The sequence below is a fragment of the Populus trichocarpa genome, chromosome 4, assembly GCF_000002775.5.
Source record: "Populus trichocarpa isolate Nisqually-1 chromosome 4, P.trichocarpa_v4.1, whole genome shotgun sequence".
In the NCBI taxonomy this organism is placed as follows: domain Eukaryota; kingdom Viridiplantae; phylum Streptophyta; class Magnoliopsida; order Malpighiales; family Salicaceae; genus Populus; species Populus trichocarpa.
The window spans coordinates 1,257,077-1,274,971 of NC_037288.2; the positions used below are offsets into that span (position 1 = coordinate 1,257,077).

General features: G+C 30.2%; 2 protein-coding genes across 2 annotated transcripts; both read left to right on the forward strand.

Moving 5' to 3' along the window:
• Positions 1-1,032: 1,032 nt before the first annotated feature.
• On the forward strand, positions 1,033-2,925 carry LOC7479065 (cytochrome P450 716B1). The gene is made up of 4 exons (XM_002304884.3): positions 1,033-1,575; positions 1,694-2,135; positions 2,215-2,402; positions 2,508-2,925. The coding sequence occupies exons 1-4, from the start codon at positions 1,084-1,086 to the stop codon at positions 2,811-2,813; spliced, it is 1,428 nt and encodes a 475-aa protein (XP_002304920.2). The 5' UTR covers positions 1,033-1,083; the 3' UTR covers positions 2,814-2,925.
• A 10,976-nt stretch (positions 2,926-13,901) lies between these two features.
• LOC127905233 (cytochrome P450 716B1-like) lies at positions 13,902-15,777 on the forward strand. Its single transcript, XM_052452396.1, has 4 exons — positions 13,902-14,427; positions 14,546-14,987; positions 15,067-15,254; positions 15,360-15,777. The coding sequence occupies exons 1-4, from the start codon at positions 13,936-13,938 to the stop codon at positions 15,663-15,665; spliced, it is 1,428 nt and encodes a 475-aa protein (XP_052308356.1). The 5' UTR covers positions 13,902-13,935; the 3' UTR covers positions 15,666-15,777.
• Positions 15,778-17,895: the final 2,118 nt, after the last annotated feature.

Genomic DNA, 17,895 nt, shown 5'->3' on the forward strand with positions numbered 1-17,895 from the left:
GAATGTCTGTCATGCTAAATTATATTTATTCTCTACATAATAGTCATTGATCATTTAAATAAAATTTAAAATTCTTTTCAAATCTCATTCCACATTGGTCAAAAATTTCTCATCAATAGTATTTGAAAATAAATGAAATATATTTTTTTAATTCACCTAGGGTGATGAATCCTCTCTTGATCATTCAAGTACCTTCATATAGTTCATGTTATACCCAATATATATCATTTCGTTACCTCAATTAAGATAACATGTAACAGGATTAAAGAATAACATTTTGTATATAAACTAACTTAGTGATCTCAAGTCTAAGGATCACATACACAACTATCACGTGAGCCTTTTCATAGACATAGGTGATTTCTTTATATAAAATTTGCATGCGGGTTAATTCAATGTACATGTCTTATGAGAAGCACCTGCATATTAGTTCTATGTATTTCTTATACCTGAGCTTATGAGAATCATTGTTTTCTTTCATAAATGAAATAATATAATATATATTAGTCTCTATAGCTCTAATGAATGTCTAATATTTAAGAGAGCATTGACTATGAATATTTTAGAAATAATGCTTTGATGCAATAAGAATCGCATAATTATAATTACTTTATTATTTTCTTTGCAAAACATTTTTGTTTATGGACTTTATCTTTACTCTAAATTCATAAATCAAATATTAGATTCATTAATATAATATTATATAAATATTAAAGATAAATTAAACCTTTATTAATAATAGACATGTAGTTACATGAATATAATAATATCACGTGTAACTAACTGATTGACTATAATGCATATTAAACTAACATTTGAGATCGTAGTAACAATTATTTTTTACTTAGAAATACATTAAAATATTTTTTTATTTTTTAAAATTTATTTTTCACATCAATATATAAAAACATCAAAAAAAATTAATTCAAAGTAAATTCAAAAAACATTGTAGACGGACACAAAACAATGACAGCACCCATCTATCTTTCTTTAGTCAGCAAAATGGGGTGGCAGCTCCACACAGAAAACAACCCATCAACCCATATAAGTGCGCTAATTGCATAGCATCAATCTTCAGCAGCTATGATGACTCAAGTGTTCCTTTTCTTGCTTGTTTTCCTTCTCTCTGTCTACCTTCTCCTCACCAAAAATGCTTCCAAAAGGCTTCCACCAGGTTCTCTGGGTCTTCCCATCATAGGTCAAAGCCTCAGCTTCCTAAGTGCCATGCGCAAAAACACAGCAGAAGAATGGCTGCAGGATAGAATAAGAAAATATGGCCCTATTTCGAAAATGAGCATCCTTGGGGCCCCTACTCTGTTCATTCATGGACAGGCAGCAAACAAGTTCGTCTTCAGTTGCGACAGCAACACTCTAGACAGTCAGCAGCCATCGTCGATAAGTAGGGTTTGCGGTAAGAGGAATATCATGGAACTAAGTGGCCATGACCATAAGCGCGTAAGGGGAGCACTCTTATCTTTCTTAAAGCCTGAAATTCTAAAGCAATATGTTAGTAAGATGGATGAAGAGATTAGAAAGCATTTGGAGATGCATTGGCACGGCAAGAAAACGGTTTTGGTCAGTGAATTTTATCTAACAATTGCTAACCTCCACTGATTATATATATCACAAGTAATATTTTGTATTCTTGCACCTTTGATGCCTTATATATCTGATTTATCTCTTGACAACACAGGCAATGCCATCGATTAAGACCCTCACCTTCAATATTATGAGCTCGCTCATTATTGGGATAGAGCAAAGTGCAAAAAGAGACATGCTCCTACACCTCTTCCAACAACTGATGGAGGGTATTGTATCAGTACCATTCAATTTTCCCTTCACACGATTCAATCGAAGCCTCCAAACAAGTGGGAAAATCAGACAGATTTTAGAGGATCTTATCCGAGAAAAAAGAGCTGCATTGGAGCATGGAACTGCCTTTCCTCAACAAGATCTTATCACGACCTTGCTTAGTCTCCGAAACGAGGAGAATTCAGCAGTATTAACTGATGGGGAAATTATAGATAATGCAATCGTGATAATGATAGCAGGCTATGACACCTCCTCCGTCCTCCTCAGTTTGTTGATCAGGCTTTTAGCCGATGATCCATCTATTTATGCCAGCATTCTTCAAGGTATGTAACTAAATTGATTCAATAAAAACCAAACAATATTGCAAGAAATCTTAGCAATCACTACGATTTGAGACTGCAGAACAAGCAGAGATTTCCAAGAATAAAGCCTCTGGGGAGCTTTTAACATGGGATGATCTCACAAGAATGAAACACACATGGAGTGTAGCATTGGAGACCCTAAGGATGACCCCTCCTGTATTTTCTATGTTCAGGAAGGTTCTCAAAGATATTGAATATGAAGGGTACCTGATTCCCAAAGGATGGCAGGTGTGATATGATTCTGAGCTTTCATACCTCATCATTAATATAGTTTAACCAAACCACTTAAAAACATATATAATGCTGTACAAAGTTACAACTTCTTTGACTCAGGTAATGTTGTCGACCAGCATGACACATATGGATGACAGTATCTTCCCACATGCATCAAGATTTGATCCAGAACGTTTCCAGAATAAAGCATCAGTCCCGCCGTATAGTTTTTTATCATTCGGGGGAGGAGCACGCATATGTCCTGGATATGAATTTGCAAGACTTGAAACTCTGATCACAATACATTACCTGGTGAACAGGTTCATTTGGAAGCTCTGTCACCCTGGCATATCTTTTTCAAGAGAACCATTTCCACTCTTCAAGGATGGACTGGAGATAGAAATTGAGCCAAGGACCCCTCTGTGATAGATAACTAAATGCATGCTCTAATATATATATGCTCTCTGTCCTTCAATTTGCAGAATGTTCTGTTGAATAATTACTTAAAGTTGAATCCAGATATGAGGGATCTTCCATCTGTGCTTTTGTAGCATTGCTAATTGCCGAGCAATTTGAGATTTCCTTTTTTTTCAAGTTAATGATGTAGGGAATTGAACAATCGGATGTGAATGTGTTGTAACTGGAGCACGCGGAAAGCTTAGGGTGATCCTTAGGCATGGTTATAGGTTTTCTCAACAAGGGAGAGAGATCGAAATCCTCTCTTTCTCGAGATCCCCTGAATCGCCTCATCCCCTCTCCCCCGCAACGGGGCTAAAGCTCACAGTCCTAGGTGGTGAATCACTAAACCGGCGGACACATTTATGGATCAATGAGACAATCTAAATAGCTAAACCATGCTATTGATTTTAGGGGGTGTGAAAATGGAGAGAGACTTGTTAGGATTTTTCACAGTTTTGGATAGTTTCAAGGCACATGTGGATCCTGCTCCCCGCATCATCAAGAACTTTCTTGCTTCTCAAGCTGGGACAAGTAAGTTTGATGAATGCAGAGACATTTTTTAGTTTCTCAGACACAAAAATTCTATGAACAGAACCCATTAATTAAAGTAAAAAAAAAAAAAAAGGATTTGATAGAAAAATCGTTCAAGTGGATGTTACATTACTAGGAAATTGGAAAAAAGCAAGGAAATGCTAACAAAAAAATATTTCATCACTGTTAGTATAGTAGAAAATATTGGGTACATTCAGTGAAGGAGCAAGCTGATCGAGAAATGATATGTTCAGATTCTGAAGGTGAGGAGGAGTTTGAACTGATGGTTTTATTAGCTTTCTAGATATGAGCTGAACCTCCATTGCCAGCTTGCTATATTTCGCCTCGATCATTGCCTTTCCCCCTTTTAATAGCTACGTACTGAGATGGTAGGTGGGTACTTTTGAATCATGAAAGCTGAGTAGGAACTTGAAAGTTTGATGAAGTGATCAACCTAATCTCTTAGATTATTTGTTTATTGTTTCCATGTATTTCCTTGGACTTTGGTATAGAACTTATGTATGCTTGTGGAGGAAGAAAATCTAGCAGATTTATTTATGAACAGTGAAATACAATATGTTAAGTCAAAGATTTTGTGCTAACAGATTCATTTATTTTCAGCTTTATTGTTATTTCAAGGCCACGATATCCTCATATTCATTTATTTTCAGCTTAATTTTAGATTTTGTGCCTAATTTTCTTTCATTTTTTTTATCTAGGATTCTAATTTTTCTACTTTGTAAAGTTCAGTTTTTTTCACCTATTTAAGAAGTTATAAAATCTATCAGAGAGGCATAATATATGTCTGAGATAATTATTCAGAAATAAAATACAAATCCATCTACCCCATTTGAACTTCGCTGTTGCAATTCCCAGTCAATCATAAAGAAAGTTCAATGCGTCAACTTTGAAAACCCAAATTGGAAACGGAAACGAACGACCATGAAGTAATTAAGAGGGCCGAAGCCATCAACGAGAAATGAAGACAAGTTCAACGCGTCAATTTTGCAAGAACCCTACTTAGTAGTGGTATTTCTTATATTTTCTTTATTATTCTGAAGACAGCAAGAGTGACTGATTTTATCCTGACAGTGACAGTGTAATGATGCGGAATTTGCAGAAGGGTTTGGACACTGATATATGGCTATCTTTATTTTCCTTTCATGCCAACAGAGTGTCTTCGTCCTTGGACACTTTAATTGTTCTGTTCATCATAAAGGAAGATGCTCGGAGGTTGGCTCCAGCCTCCACTTTTGACTTCTGTATATCAAACAAATTATATGGGATTGTGACCGGAAATGAGAGGGCCAATTGGCCATGACAAAGAATTGGCCAACTCCATTCTCAATTATTGGCAATACTTGATTAACATTACTGTAACTTTGATGTTGCTGCCCAGAGGCAAGCATATCTTTTGTTTCACCTCAGCAAGTTCTTTTTTTTAGTTTTTCCTCCATTTGAATTCCATTGAATCCAAATCAATGTTTCGAAACCCAACCCGCTTTGATGGATTGACTCGTGATTCGAAACTTGAGCTAAACCGGGTTTAAATAAAAATAGAGAGAAAATTAGCTTGGTCTGACTCGGTCAAAAATATAGATTGACCCGCAAACTGGTCAACCCCAAAAATACTTAGTCAAAAACCATTAATTTTCTTTTTATTTTTAAAATGATATTATTTTTATTTTTTTATTTTAAAAAAATAGTTAATCCAGGTTATTCCGTGTAAACTAAAACCCAGGACTTCTTGAAAGTTTAAATATTATGATACAATTTTTTTTTAAAAAAAAACCATGATGTAATAGGGTTGATGTCATAAAACGGAAATGAAAACACGTTTGATACATCAATTTTGCAAGACCGTTTCGATTTTTTTTAGATGTGGAAAAAAATAATTATAAAAAAAAGAGATAAAATTAGCTTAATTATGCACTTTATCACTCAATTTTTTTTCTAACATATTTTGTATTTTTAAAAGATTTATAACTCTTTAAATAAGTTAGAAACTTACATTTATAAAAAAAGAAAAATCAGAATTTTAAGTTAAATAAAAAAATCATAAAATCCAAAATTAAGTTAAAAATAAAAAGGAAATTTTTTTGGGGTCTAAAACAACATATTTAAAATCTAATTTGAGAGTTTTTGATGTAGATAAAAATAACACAAGAAAAAAAAATATAATTCAAGCAACACAAAATTCTACTAAATAGAGTTATTATATAAAAATTAATTTAAAATTTTATTATTAAATATTTAAAAAATTCTACTAAATAAAATTATCATATAAAAATTTAATATTAAATTTTATTATTAAATATTTTTTTCAAAATATTCTCTTGAAATACAAATTAAACAACTCTATGTTGTTATTGAATGACCTAGAGACATTCTGGTTCACGTAATAAAGCATTGGGATGAGATAGATAGGTAGGCATGCGATTTTCGAATTTTTTAGGGATTATTTGAACTTACATCATTGTATGCTTTATACTCTTATAATGACACTAAAGTGTTTGGGATTTTCGTTGGAAAATATTTTTTTAAAATTTTAAATTTTTTTTAAAAAAATTAATATATTTTTTATATTTTCAGATAATTTTAATGTGTTGATGTCAAAAATAATTTTTTAAAATAAAAAAAATATTATTTTAATAATTTTTTTTGAATAAAAAACATTTTAGAAAGTAACTGTTTTTCATGTAATTTTTATATTTCTTATAATCCTGTATACATAGAAATGGGGTAATTTGTTTTTTATGTGACCAGAGGTTGTTTCTTTTTTCTTTTTTTTTTATGTAATTTTCACATTTCACATTTCTTATGTGACCTTCTGTTGTTTTTTTTTTTTTTTTTTTTTCTTACTTTGCGACTTTCCTCTCTCGCTAAAAAAAGATTTTGGTTTTGGACTTAAAGATTTTGGGTTCAAGAAGCGTTAAAGAAAACAAGGAGGCATGCCCTCTCCTTATTGTTTACAATTAGAGAATTGAATGTGGAAGAATCGAAGAAGAGTTGGGGTTTTTATTTTGAGTTGATGATTTTATAATTTAAGAAATTTAATCTATATATTAGGATGTTAGTTGAATTGAAATAAATTGGGTTAATGTCTAGATTATGAGGTTGTTAAAAAATGTAAAGTTTATTTTTTTGGGCTCTATGGATTGGAAATTGACATGTTAGGATTTTGAAAAATCCTAACCAACCAGTTTATCTGTGTAATGGTTGACTGGTTACTTCTACAATGGTAGTTAATCAAGTTTGTTAGGTTCGATTAATTTGAGTTATATTCGGATTCGAACGAGTAAATCAGTTCGGCTTTATTATTACGATTTGATCTTTAAATTTAGAGTTTTAATATTTTATGTTTTGTTGCTTTGAGTTATTTTTTAGTGTTTTTCATATCTATTATAGATTCTATTGACATTCCTCTTAGCGAGCTTCACTAATCTCCGGTTTTGTATTCGTTTATCCTTTTGCACTGCTTTTTGAGTGGGTGGAATGATTTCTATTATGCATTTTATATCTATATATATATATATATATATATATATATATATATATATATATATATATATATATATATAGGAGGCCAATTTGTGTAGTACGGACACCCTACTTACCGGCTAGAAAACAAAATGAAATGTGTACACAAGCTAACAACTCTTTATTAACACGGTTTAGCTTTATTTTTTAAAAAATAAATGAATTAACACGGTAACAAAAACATTTTATGAAATAATATATTTTTATTTATCATAATCACAATCATGATATATATTAAATATCATATTTTAAATTGCAATAAATAATTAATACTATAGTTAAAAAATAAAATTTTAATTAATATCATTATTTTCAACTACAACATCAATTAATTGTTGTTTCAATATCAATTATCATCTATTTTTAACGGAGTTGAAGTTTATACTCAAAGAAATTTATCAAAGGTTGCTGTCTAAGCTGTTTTAATGCAGAGACGACATTCTAGAAAATTTACTGTGGTTTCTTTAAACACAATTAAAGAAAGAGTTTGTCTGGGTAATATGATATTAACTAAATATTATTTTTTTGAAGCGTTACATGCGGAAGGTAAAAATATATTATTTTTGAAAAAATACAAACAATATTATTCTGTAAATTTTTATTATTGCTGTGCTAATTTAAAAAATCCTAAAAATTGCAATATACATATATGCGTAAAAGAACTGAACCACATATAAAATTATATTAGATAATAAAGTAAATAATAAAACATAAATGAGAGTGTTTACTTGCTAAATTTTGGATGGAAAGAAGAAAATAAAATCCTTGTTCTCAAGGATTATATTCTTTTTCTTTCAAAATAAATTGACTGTTATTTGGAATAAATAATATTAACACAAGTAAGATAGCAGGATTCTAATATCATCATTTTAAAAGGTTACGTTACTTATAAAGGTGTACAAACATATAAAAAGTGACTCGAGATTTTCTCATCACAATCAAACCTAATCTATAAAAATGACAATCTTAGGGTTACTGAAACATTATATAACCATTAATTTTAGAGCCCGTAAAATTAATCGAGATACAGATAAACTGGTCCGAACACCTATCTTAATAAAAAAAATTTCACTGAATCAAAAAATTAATTTAAAACCAAGCCTGAGCCATCAAATATGAGTGTGTGGTTTTAACACAAGTTCCACATTGGCTAAATCTTTTATTTTTCGAGAAATTACTAAATAAGTAACTTGAAAAATTTATAATCTTTTAGTAAAAAATCAAGGTTTTGGGTTGAGAATTATAACAAATTATAAACATTTTAATATTTTTTTGTTGGAGTACTTGTGTTTATAATATCTAGGGCTATTGTAGGATACTTTTAGCAAGTGAAAACTGTTTTTTTTCCCTTGTTTTTTCTCTTTTATGGATGAGATTTTTCTCATTGTTTTGTTTTCTACTATCAATCAGGGTTGATCTTTTCAAATCTGATATGTATCATGAGAGACTTAAGTCTTTAGATTTGGAAAATTAGGTAATTTAAATAAATATTTTGAGATTCTATATCTTATTTGAAAAGGATTGACATTTAGTGGCAGTGTGGGATGACTAGAAACCTTTCATCAATTGGGCCCGGTAGTCACAAGAAAGTTTAGTTTGGGAAGAAACTTGTTATATGCCTGATTTGAAAGAAAAGTCCATTTTTCAAAAAAAATTAGTTTGGTACGGATAGTTTGGAAACGTGGATCAACTCGTATTTTTAAAATATTTTTTATTAAAAATTAATTTTTTATATTTTGAATCGTTTTGATGCGCTGATCTTAAAAATAATTTTTAAAAAATAAAAAAACATCATTTTGATGCATTTTGGAATGAAAAATACTTTGAAAAGTAACCGCAACCACACTCCCAAACAAGCCCATCTAACTCATTTTTATCGAACTCTAACTCGTTTCTCTTACTAGTTGGTTGGAAAAAATTCATTATTATTATTATTGAAATTGAATTAATTATAATATTTTATTTGAATTCAGATGATAAATAAGTTGAATTTAAATATTTAGAAGAGATAAAATTCAATTACAATATATGGGTAGATTTGAAGGTAAAGATGATAAATAAGTTGAATTTAAATATTTAGAAGAGATAAAATTCAATTACAATATATGGGTAGATGAGTGTTTACCTTCGTTACCTTTATCTTATTCCTTTAAATATCTCTAAAAAATATATGGGTAGATGAGAATTTTAGGAATCTAGTTTTAATATTAATTTCTATTTTTTAGTGTAGTAAATAAAAAGTGTTAGATCTCTAATTTATTTTTATATTATTTTAAAAATTAAATTCTATAATTAAAAAAAAAACCTCAATCACTCGTAAAATACATCACAAAATGTATCATTCACTTTTTTTTATGTGAGATGACTCTTTTTTTCTCATGATGGTACATCAATGACTTTGAGATAGAATTATGAGACAACTCTTTTTTTTTTCACTTGATGGTACGTGTGGCAAAGAAACAGTGCATGTCATAATTTTTTTTATTAATATAGATATTTGGGTTAGTTTGTGCGTGCTTCAACTAATTATACAGGTCCTGAAGTTAATGACCATATAAATCTCTAGTGACCCTGAAGGTTATGGGACTCAAATTGAAGACACCTCTAAAAAACAAACTCAGAATTTAACTAGTTGAGTTGCATATTTTATAGTTACATGTCACAATTTAATAACACAGATAATAGCAGCTATGTTTTACCCTTACACACAATCTCTGGGAAAAATCACCCTGAAAAAAAATAGTAAAAATAATGAGAACAAATTTCCTGGACTCCTTTTAAGATGTGTAATATTGCTTTGAAGCATAATCATATTGTAGATTTATTGGCTAATTAAGCAAACATTGAGAAGAATTATTTTATGCAATTTGCTTCCTTGTCCACCAGAAGTTTATTGAAAGTTTCTAAATAATTAGAGTTTTTTGTTTAGATAATCTCATTGTTGATAGTCAGATTTTAATTATAATAAATATTTTAAAAGTATCTTTTACTTAAAAATATATCTAAATAGTTTTTTTTTATATATATATATATATATATATATATATTTTAAAATCACTACAATAAAATCACCGAACAATTTGTTTGGAACTATGAATGGAATTTAATTTTATTTTATATGTGATTTGAATTCAATTGATAATATATATATATATATATATATATATTATAATTTTTATATTTAGAATAAAATATTAAATTACGTAATTGAATTGAATTGGCTATTTTACTTTTAATTTAAAAATAAATTTGATACGAAATCAAACGTGGGTATGCATATCATTGGATTCACCGAATCAAGTCAATTTGTTTTTTAGTTTTTCCTGAATTTGAAGTCCACTACGACTCTGAATCCATGAAGTCAAGAGGGCCGAAGCCATTAACGAGAAATGAAGACAAGTTCAATGCATCAATTTTGCAAGAACCCTACTTTGTAGTTTTTCTGATATTTTCATTATTATTCCGAAGACAGAAAGAGTGACTGATTTTGCCTGATGGGATCGTAACCGGGAATGAATGGGCCAGGACGAAGAATTGACTAAAAAAAGATAAAATACTCAATTAACATTACTGTAACTTTGATGTTGCTGCCCAACCACTCCTAAGGCAAGCAATTTTGTCTTATATATATAAAATAACACAGGAAAAACACAACAAAGATAAAATTAGTTGAATTGTGCATTTATTATTGAATATTTATTTCTTTGAAGTGATTTATCTTTTAAAAGGTTAATAACTCATCAATCTTTATAAGGAACGAAAATGAGAATTCTAAGTCAAATAAAAAAATATATAAAATCCAAAATTAAGTTATAAATAAAAAATAAAAACAAAAAAACAAAATTGACTCAAACACCATCTTCCAGACTTAATTTAAAAAGCTTTGATGTAGATTAAAACAACACAAGAAAAACATCAAGAACAAGCAACATAAAATTTTGCTGAATAGAATCACCATCCAAAAACTTTAATTTTATTACTCAATATTTATTTTTACATAGTTTTTTGAAATACAAACTAAACAACTTCATTTACACTAGTTCTTAGCCTAAACTGAATACATAAAAATTCCTAAATTAAATGATCCCTCTACTAAATAAGAAAATAACAAATATTTTCTCCTAAAAATCCTCTTGCATTAGTCTCCCCGAGCTGGAATGAACACTTCCTCAAGTTCATATTGTTCTTGCTTAAATATTTTGGATGTCCAATCAAAACTCCTCAACTCCTTTTCTTTCTTTGCTTCAAGTGTATAATAATTTTAGATATCAAATACAATCCTTTCATGTTAAAATTTGTATAAGAAACAATAATTGACAAATTATTTCTCTTCAATTGGCTTATAGAGTAATGAATTGTAAACTTCAAACTTGCTTCATTAACATTTGTTGTATCCATATAGTAAACTTTTTTATAATAGTAAATTTATAATCAAAAGGATCAACATTGCCTAAATTAATCATTTGTTGAGAACATTTAATTCTATTGGCACTCAACCTCTAACTTATCAATTAGGACATTATTAATAACATCATGTTTGTTGTTATTCACTGTTTATACTATTATTATCAACATAATTATAATCAAAATAAAAAAATCATAAATTAATAGGAAATACTAATCCACCTTTATCTTGTCATAAACAGAATAATTGAAATCTTAATGATTCTTATTCTAATCAAGAAGTTGGCTCATTTACTCATGCTTTTAAAATGAATTCTTAAATTTAGCTATGGATTCATGATCACTTTCCTCACAATTCTCTAGTCTTCTCTTTTTCATCTTTGTTAATTGACTGAATAAATCTTCAACTTGCCTCTGTAATTTTATCACTGCTAGTTAAATGATTAATTATGCCTCTGTAAAAAGAGAGATGACTTTTTTTTTCTCTCATGATGATACATCAATGACTTTAGGATACATTTGTGAGATGACTCTCTCCTTTTCACTCGATGGTACATTAAAGTCTTTGTGATACAACATATTTTCTTCATTCTTTGTTTTTAGTGTTAGCCAATGAATTGGTGGCTTATATTGTTAATAAAGGGGGTGTCTGGTATTGGGTTTCCTGAATATTATACATGCAATGAAAATTATGAAACAATTATTTGGGAGTCTCTAGGATCTCATTAGATAGATCTAGAGTTTTGAATTTATTACCTATAGATCTAATCTTCTTCATCTTTGTATAATTCTTTAAAGCCTGGGTTATCGCAAACCATAAATTGTCCAATTGTCCGGCCTCCAACGATAATCCGCACGAACACCAGTGAGAAATTTTCTAAATCCCTATTTAAGAAAGAGAGATTGTTATGTCTAGAGTGTTAGCTCAAATTCTTTGTTTTTATAATTTTTCTATCTAACAGACAACAACCCCTAAAATAAGAGGCATAACTTACAATTTATAGGAAAAATACGAAAAACCCTATAAATTAGCAAGATATCAATTTGCCCTCTGAATAATATCCATATATTAATTTAGGATAATTTTAGAAATTAACTCAATCAAGTGCTTACTTGATTTTTCTAGGTTTAGAAATATAATCTTTGTATTAATTATATTCTAGTCTTTAATTTCTAAAATATATTTTAATCAAGTCATACTTAATTAAATCATGTCAATTTAATTTATAACTAATGGTTCTTAATGTGTGTGACCCATTAGGTTCTTAATATGTTAGCTCAAATATAAATTATAATTCTAGTTAAATAGAATTAAATAAATTAAAAGACTTAATTTATTATCAATTAAATAATTGATTAATTTATATTAAAGATCAGGTATATTATTTAGCATCGTGTCATGATTCTCCAAATATTAGAAAAGTCATTAGTGGTTTGACTAACCTTTCAGTAATTGGTTTCTCAGTATAATTAATATCCTTTCATTAATATGTTTTGATTTAACATTAAAGCACGAAGAATGTCTGTCATGCTAAATTATATTTATTCTCTACATAATAGTCATTGATCATTTGAATAAAATTTAAAATTCTTTTCAAATCTCATTCCACATTGGTCAAAGATTTCTCATCAATACTATTTGAAAATAAATGAAATATTTTTTTTTAATTCACCTAGGATGATGAATCCTCTCTTGATCATTCAAGTACCTTCATATAGTTCATGTTATACCCAATATATATCATTTCGTTACCTCAATTAAGATAACATGTAACAGGATTAAAGAATAACATTTTGTATATAAACTAACTTAGTGATCTCAAGTCTAAGGATCACATACACAACTATCACGTGAGCCTTTTCATAGACATAGGTGATTTCTTTATATAAAATTTACATGCGGGTTAATTCAGTGTACATGTCTTATGAGAAGCACCTGCATATTAGTTCTATGTATTTCTTATACCTGAGCTTATGAGAATCATTGTTTTCTTTCATAAATGAAATAATATAATATATATTAGTCTCTATAGCTCTAATGAATGTCTAATATTTAAGAGAGCATTGACTATGAATATTTTAGAAATAATGCTTTGATGCAATAAGAATCGCATAATTATAATTACTTTATTATTTTCTTTGCAAAACATTTTTGTTTATGGACTTTATCTTTACTCTAAATTCATAAATCAAATATTAGATTCATTAATATAATATTATATAAATATTAAAGATAAATTAAACCTTTATTAATAATAGACATGTAGTTACATGAATATAATAATATCACGTGTAACTAACTGATTGACTATAATGCATATTAAACTAACATTTGAGACCGTAGTAACAATTGTTTTTTAAAGTGTTTTTCGCTTGGAAATACATTAAAATATTTTTTTATTTTTTAAAATTTATTTTTGACATCAACATATAAAAATATCCAAAAAAAAATTAATTCAAAGTAAATTCAAAAAACATTGTTGACGGACACAAAACAATGACAGCACCCATCTATCTTTCTTTAGTCAGCAAAATGGGGTGGCAGCTCCACACAGAAAACAACCCATCAACCCATATAAGTGCGCTAATTGCATAGCATCAATCTTCAGCAGCTATGATGACTCAAGTGTTCCTTTTCTTGCTTGTTTTCCTTCTCTCTGTCTACCTTCTCCTCACCAAAAATGCTTCCAAAAGGCTTCCACCAGGTTCTCTGGGTCTTCCCATCATAGGTCAAAGCCTCAGCTTCCTAAGTGCCATGCGCAAAAACACAGCAGAAGAATGGCTGCAGGATAGAATAAGAAAATATGGCCCTATTTCGAAAATGAGCATCCTTGGGGCCCCTACTCTGTTCATTCATGGACAGGCAGCAAACAAGTTCGTCTTCAGTTGCGACAGCAACACTCTAGACAGTCAGCAGCCATCGTCGATAAGTAGGGTTTGCGGTGAGAGGAATATCCTGGAACTAAGTGGCCATGACCATAAGCGCGTAAGGGGAGCACTCTTATCTTTCTTAAAGCCTGAAGTTCTAAAGCAATATGTTAGTAAGATGGATGAAGAGATTAGAAAGCATTTCGAGATGCATTGGCACGGCAAGAAAACGGTTTTGGTCAGTGAATTTTATCTAACAATTGCTAACCTCCACTGATTATATATATCACAAGTAATATTTTGTATTCTTGCACCTTTGATGCCTTATATATCTGATTTATCTCTTGACAACATAGGCAATGCCATCGATTAAGACCCTCACCTTCAATATTATGAGCTCGCTCATTATTGGGATAGAGCAAAGTGCAAAAAGAGACATGCTCCTACAGCTCTTCCAACAACTGATGGAGGGTATTCTATCAGTACCATTTAATTTTCCCTTCACACGATTCAATCGAAGCCTCCAAACAAGTGGGAAAATCAGACAGATTTTAGAGGATCTTATCCGAGAAAAAAGAGCTGCATTGGAGCATGGAACTGCCTTTCCTCAACAAGATCTTATCACGACCTTGCTTAGTCTCCGAAACGAGGAGAATTCAGCAGTATTAACTGATGGGGAAATTATAGATAATGCAATCGTGATAATGATAGCAGGCTATGACACCTCCTCCGTCCTCCTCAGTTTGTTGATCAGGCTTTTAGCCGATGATCCATCTATTTATGCCAGCATTCTTCAAGGTATGTAACTAAATTGATTCAATAAAAACCAAACAATATTGCAAGAAATCTTAGCAATCACTACGATTTGAGACTGCAGAACAAGCAGAGATTTCCAAGAATAAAGCCTCTGGGGAGCTTTTAACATGGGATGATCTCACAAGAATGAAACACACATGGAGTGTAGCATTGGAGACCTTAAGGATGACCCCTCCTGTATTTTCTATGTTCAGGAAGGTTCTCAAAGATATTGAATATGAAGGGTACCTGATTCCCAAAGGATGGCAGGTGTGATATGATTCTGAGCTTTCATACCTCATCATTAATATAGTTTAACCAAACCACTTAAAAACATATATAATGCTGTACAAAGTTACAACTTCTTTGACTCAGGTAATGTTGTCGACCAGCATGACACATATGGATGACAGTATCTTCCCACATGCATCAAGATTTGATCCAGAACGTTTCCAGAATAAAGCATCAGTCCCGCCGTATAGTTTTTTATCATTCGGGGGAGGAGCACGCATATGTCCTGGATATGAATTTGCAAGACTTGAAACTCTGATCACAATACATTACCTGGTGAACAGGTTCATTTGGAAGCTCTGTCACCCTGGCATTTCTTTTTCAAGAGAACCATTTCCACTCTTCAAGGATGGACTGGAGATAGAAATTGAGCCAAGGACCCCTCTGTGATAGATAACTAAATGCATGCTCTAATATATATATGCTCTCTGTCCTTCAATTTGCAGAATGTTCTGTTGAATAATTACTTAAAGTTGAATCCAGATATGAGGGATCTTCCATCTGTGCTTTTGTAGCATTGCTAATTGCCGAGCAATTTGAGATTTCCTTTTTTTTCAAGTTAATGATGTAGGGAATTGAACAATCGGATGTGAATGTGTTGTAACTGGAGCACGCGGAAAGCTTAGGGTGATCCTTAGGCATGGTTATAGGTTTTCTCAACAAGGGAGAGAGATCGAAATCCTCTCTTTCTCGAGATCCCCTGAATCGCCTCATCCCCTCTCCCCCGCAACGGGGCTAAAGCTCACAGTCCTAGGTGGTGAATCACTAAACCGGCGGACACATTTATGGATCAATGAGACAATCTAAATAGCTAAACCATGCTATTGATTTTAGGGGGTGTGAAAATGGAGAGAGACTTGTTAGGATTTTTCACAGTTTTGGATAGTTTCAAGGCATATGTGGATCCTGCTCCCCGCATCATCAAGAACTTTCTTGCTTCTCAAGCTGGGACAAGTAAGTTTGATGAATGCAGAGACATTTTTTAGTTTCTCAGACACAAAAATTCTATGAACAGAACCCATTAATTAAAGTAAAAAAAAAAAAGGATTTGATAGAAAAATCGTTCAAGTGGATGTTACATTACTAGGAAATTGGAAAAAAGCAACGGAAATGCTAACAAAAAAATTATTTCATCACTGTTTACTACAAAAATTACAACAAAAAATTTCCGTTTGTAATTTCCAACAAAAATGGCGACGGAATAAAAAAAAATAATCAACAATTTTGTCGGCATTTCTAAAGTGTTAAATTGCCGACATAATTCTCATCAGAGATTTTAAAATGAATTAAAAACCTGACAATTCTCTCTTCTCCATCCCCTCATCTTCATCTTCTTTGATTTCAATTCAAGCCCTAACCCTATTTCTTCAAGTTTTTGACGAGCCCCCTCTAAATCTGGTTACCCAACCCGCCGATGCAACCTCCCTATTTTAATTCTATTTAATATCAAGCTTCACTCCATTAAAAAAGAAAACTCATCCATTTTTATTGTAACACCTATTTATATTTAAAATTAATTTATTAAAATTTGTTTACAGAATTTGTAGTTTATATGTATATTTAAATATTTTACTTGTTTTATAATTATAATTTTATTGTATTAATGTATGATTTGTATTTTAAAATTAATTTGGGATTTAAAGAAAATAGATTTAATTTATCAATTAATAAAATTAATTGTTTGGAATTTCTATAGAAGCTAGTATCGACATCAAATAATTTTTTTTTTTTTTGCATGTTGCTTTTATGACCTTTGAATCCCCACACTGAAAATCACACAATCAATCCTTTTTTGGTTGCTCTGCATCCCTGTTAGTTCCAACTTCCACGAATAAATTATTACAATTTGTTTTTGCTAATAATGCACCCGAAAATGCAATCAATCAGTTTGTTATATTTAATATTAATTTTGTTCATATAAATATATTTAATTTAATAATAATAATTTATTTATTTTTAATATTTATCAAATATTTTATTAATAAATCTAATACTTTATTAATAAATGAGAGTATAGATAAAATACTTAGGACAAAAATATTCTGAAAAAAAATTATCAAGTTGTTATAATTATGAGATTCATATTGCAGCATTATTTCTAATTATTATTGGTCAATATTATATTAAAACTAGACATTAATTAGAGTTATTGAGACTGATATATATTATGTTCTTTTTTTATGAAAGGAAATAGTTGTTCTCATAAGTTGAGGTATAAGAGATACTTATAGCTAATATGTAGGTTCTTGTCAGATGGCATGTACACCGAACTGACTCGTATGTGAATTACATATGAAGAGATCATTTGTGTAAATGGAAATGATTATGTGACGGTTGTGTAAGTGATCCTTAGACTTGAGATCACTAAGTTATTTTATATAGAGAGTGTTGTGTTTTGATCTTGTTACATGTTGTTATAATCAAAGGTAACAAATAGGCAGATATTGGGTACCACATGAACTATATGAAGGTATTTAAGTAATCAAGAGATAATTCATCACTTTAAGTGAATTGAAAAAAATGTTCCACATGTTCTCAAATAATATTAATTGTAAATTTTTGCGCAAGGTGGGATGAGATTTGAAAAGAGTTTTAAATCTTATTCAAATAATCAATGACT

Excerpts from the sequence above, each read along its gene's own strand:
- LOC7479065 (XM_002304884.3), top strand. The coding sequence starts at position 1,084 with ATGATGACTCAAGTGTTCCTTTTCTTGCTTGTTTTCCTTCTCTCTGTC. Across the intron at positions 2,136-2,214 it reads TTATGCCAGCATTCTTCAAG|AACAAGCAGAGATTTCCAAG; the intron begins GTATGTAACTAA and ends TTGAGACTGCAG. Across the intron at positions 2,403-2,507 it reads TGATTCCCAAAGGATGGCAG|GTAATGTTGTCGACCAGCAT; the intron begins GTGTGATATGAT and ends TCTTTGACTCAG.
- LOC127905233 (XM_052452396.1), top strand. The coding sequence starts at position 13,936 with ATGATGACTCAAGTGTTCCTTTTCTTGCTTGTTTTCCTTCTCTCTGTC. Across the intron at positions 14,428-14,545 it reads ACGGCAAGAAAACGGTTTTG|GCAATGCCATCGATTAAGAC; the intron begins GTCAGTGAATTT and ends TTGACAACATAG. Across the intron at positions 14,988-15,066 it reads TTATGCCAGCATTCTTCAAG|AACAAGCAGAGATTTCCAAG; the intron begins GTATGTAACTAA and ends TTGAGACTGCAG.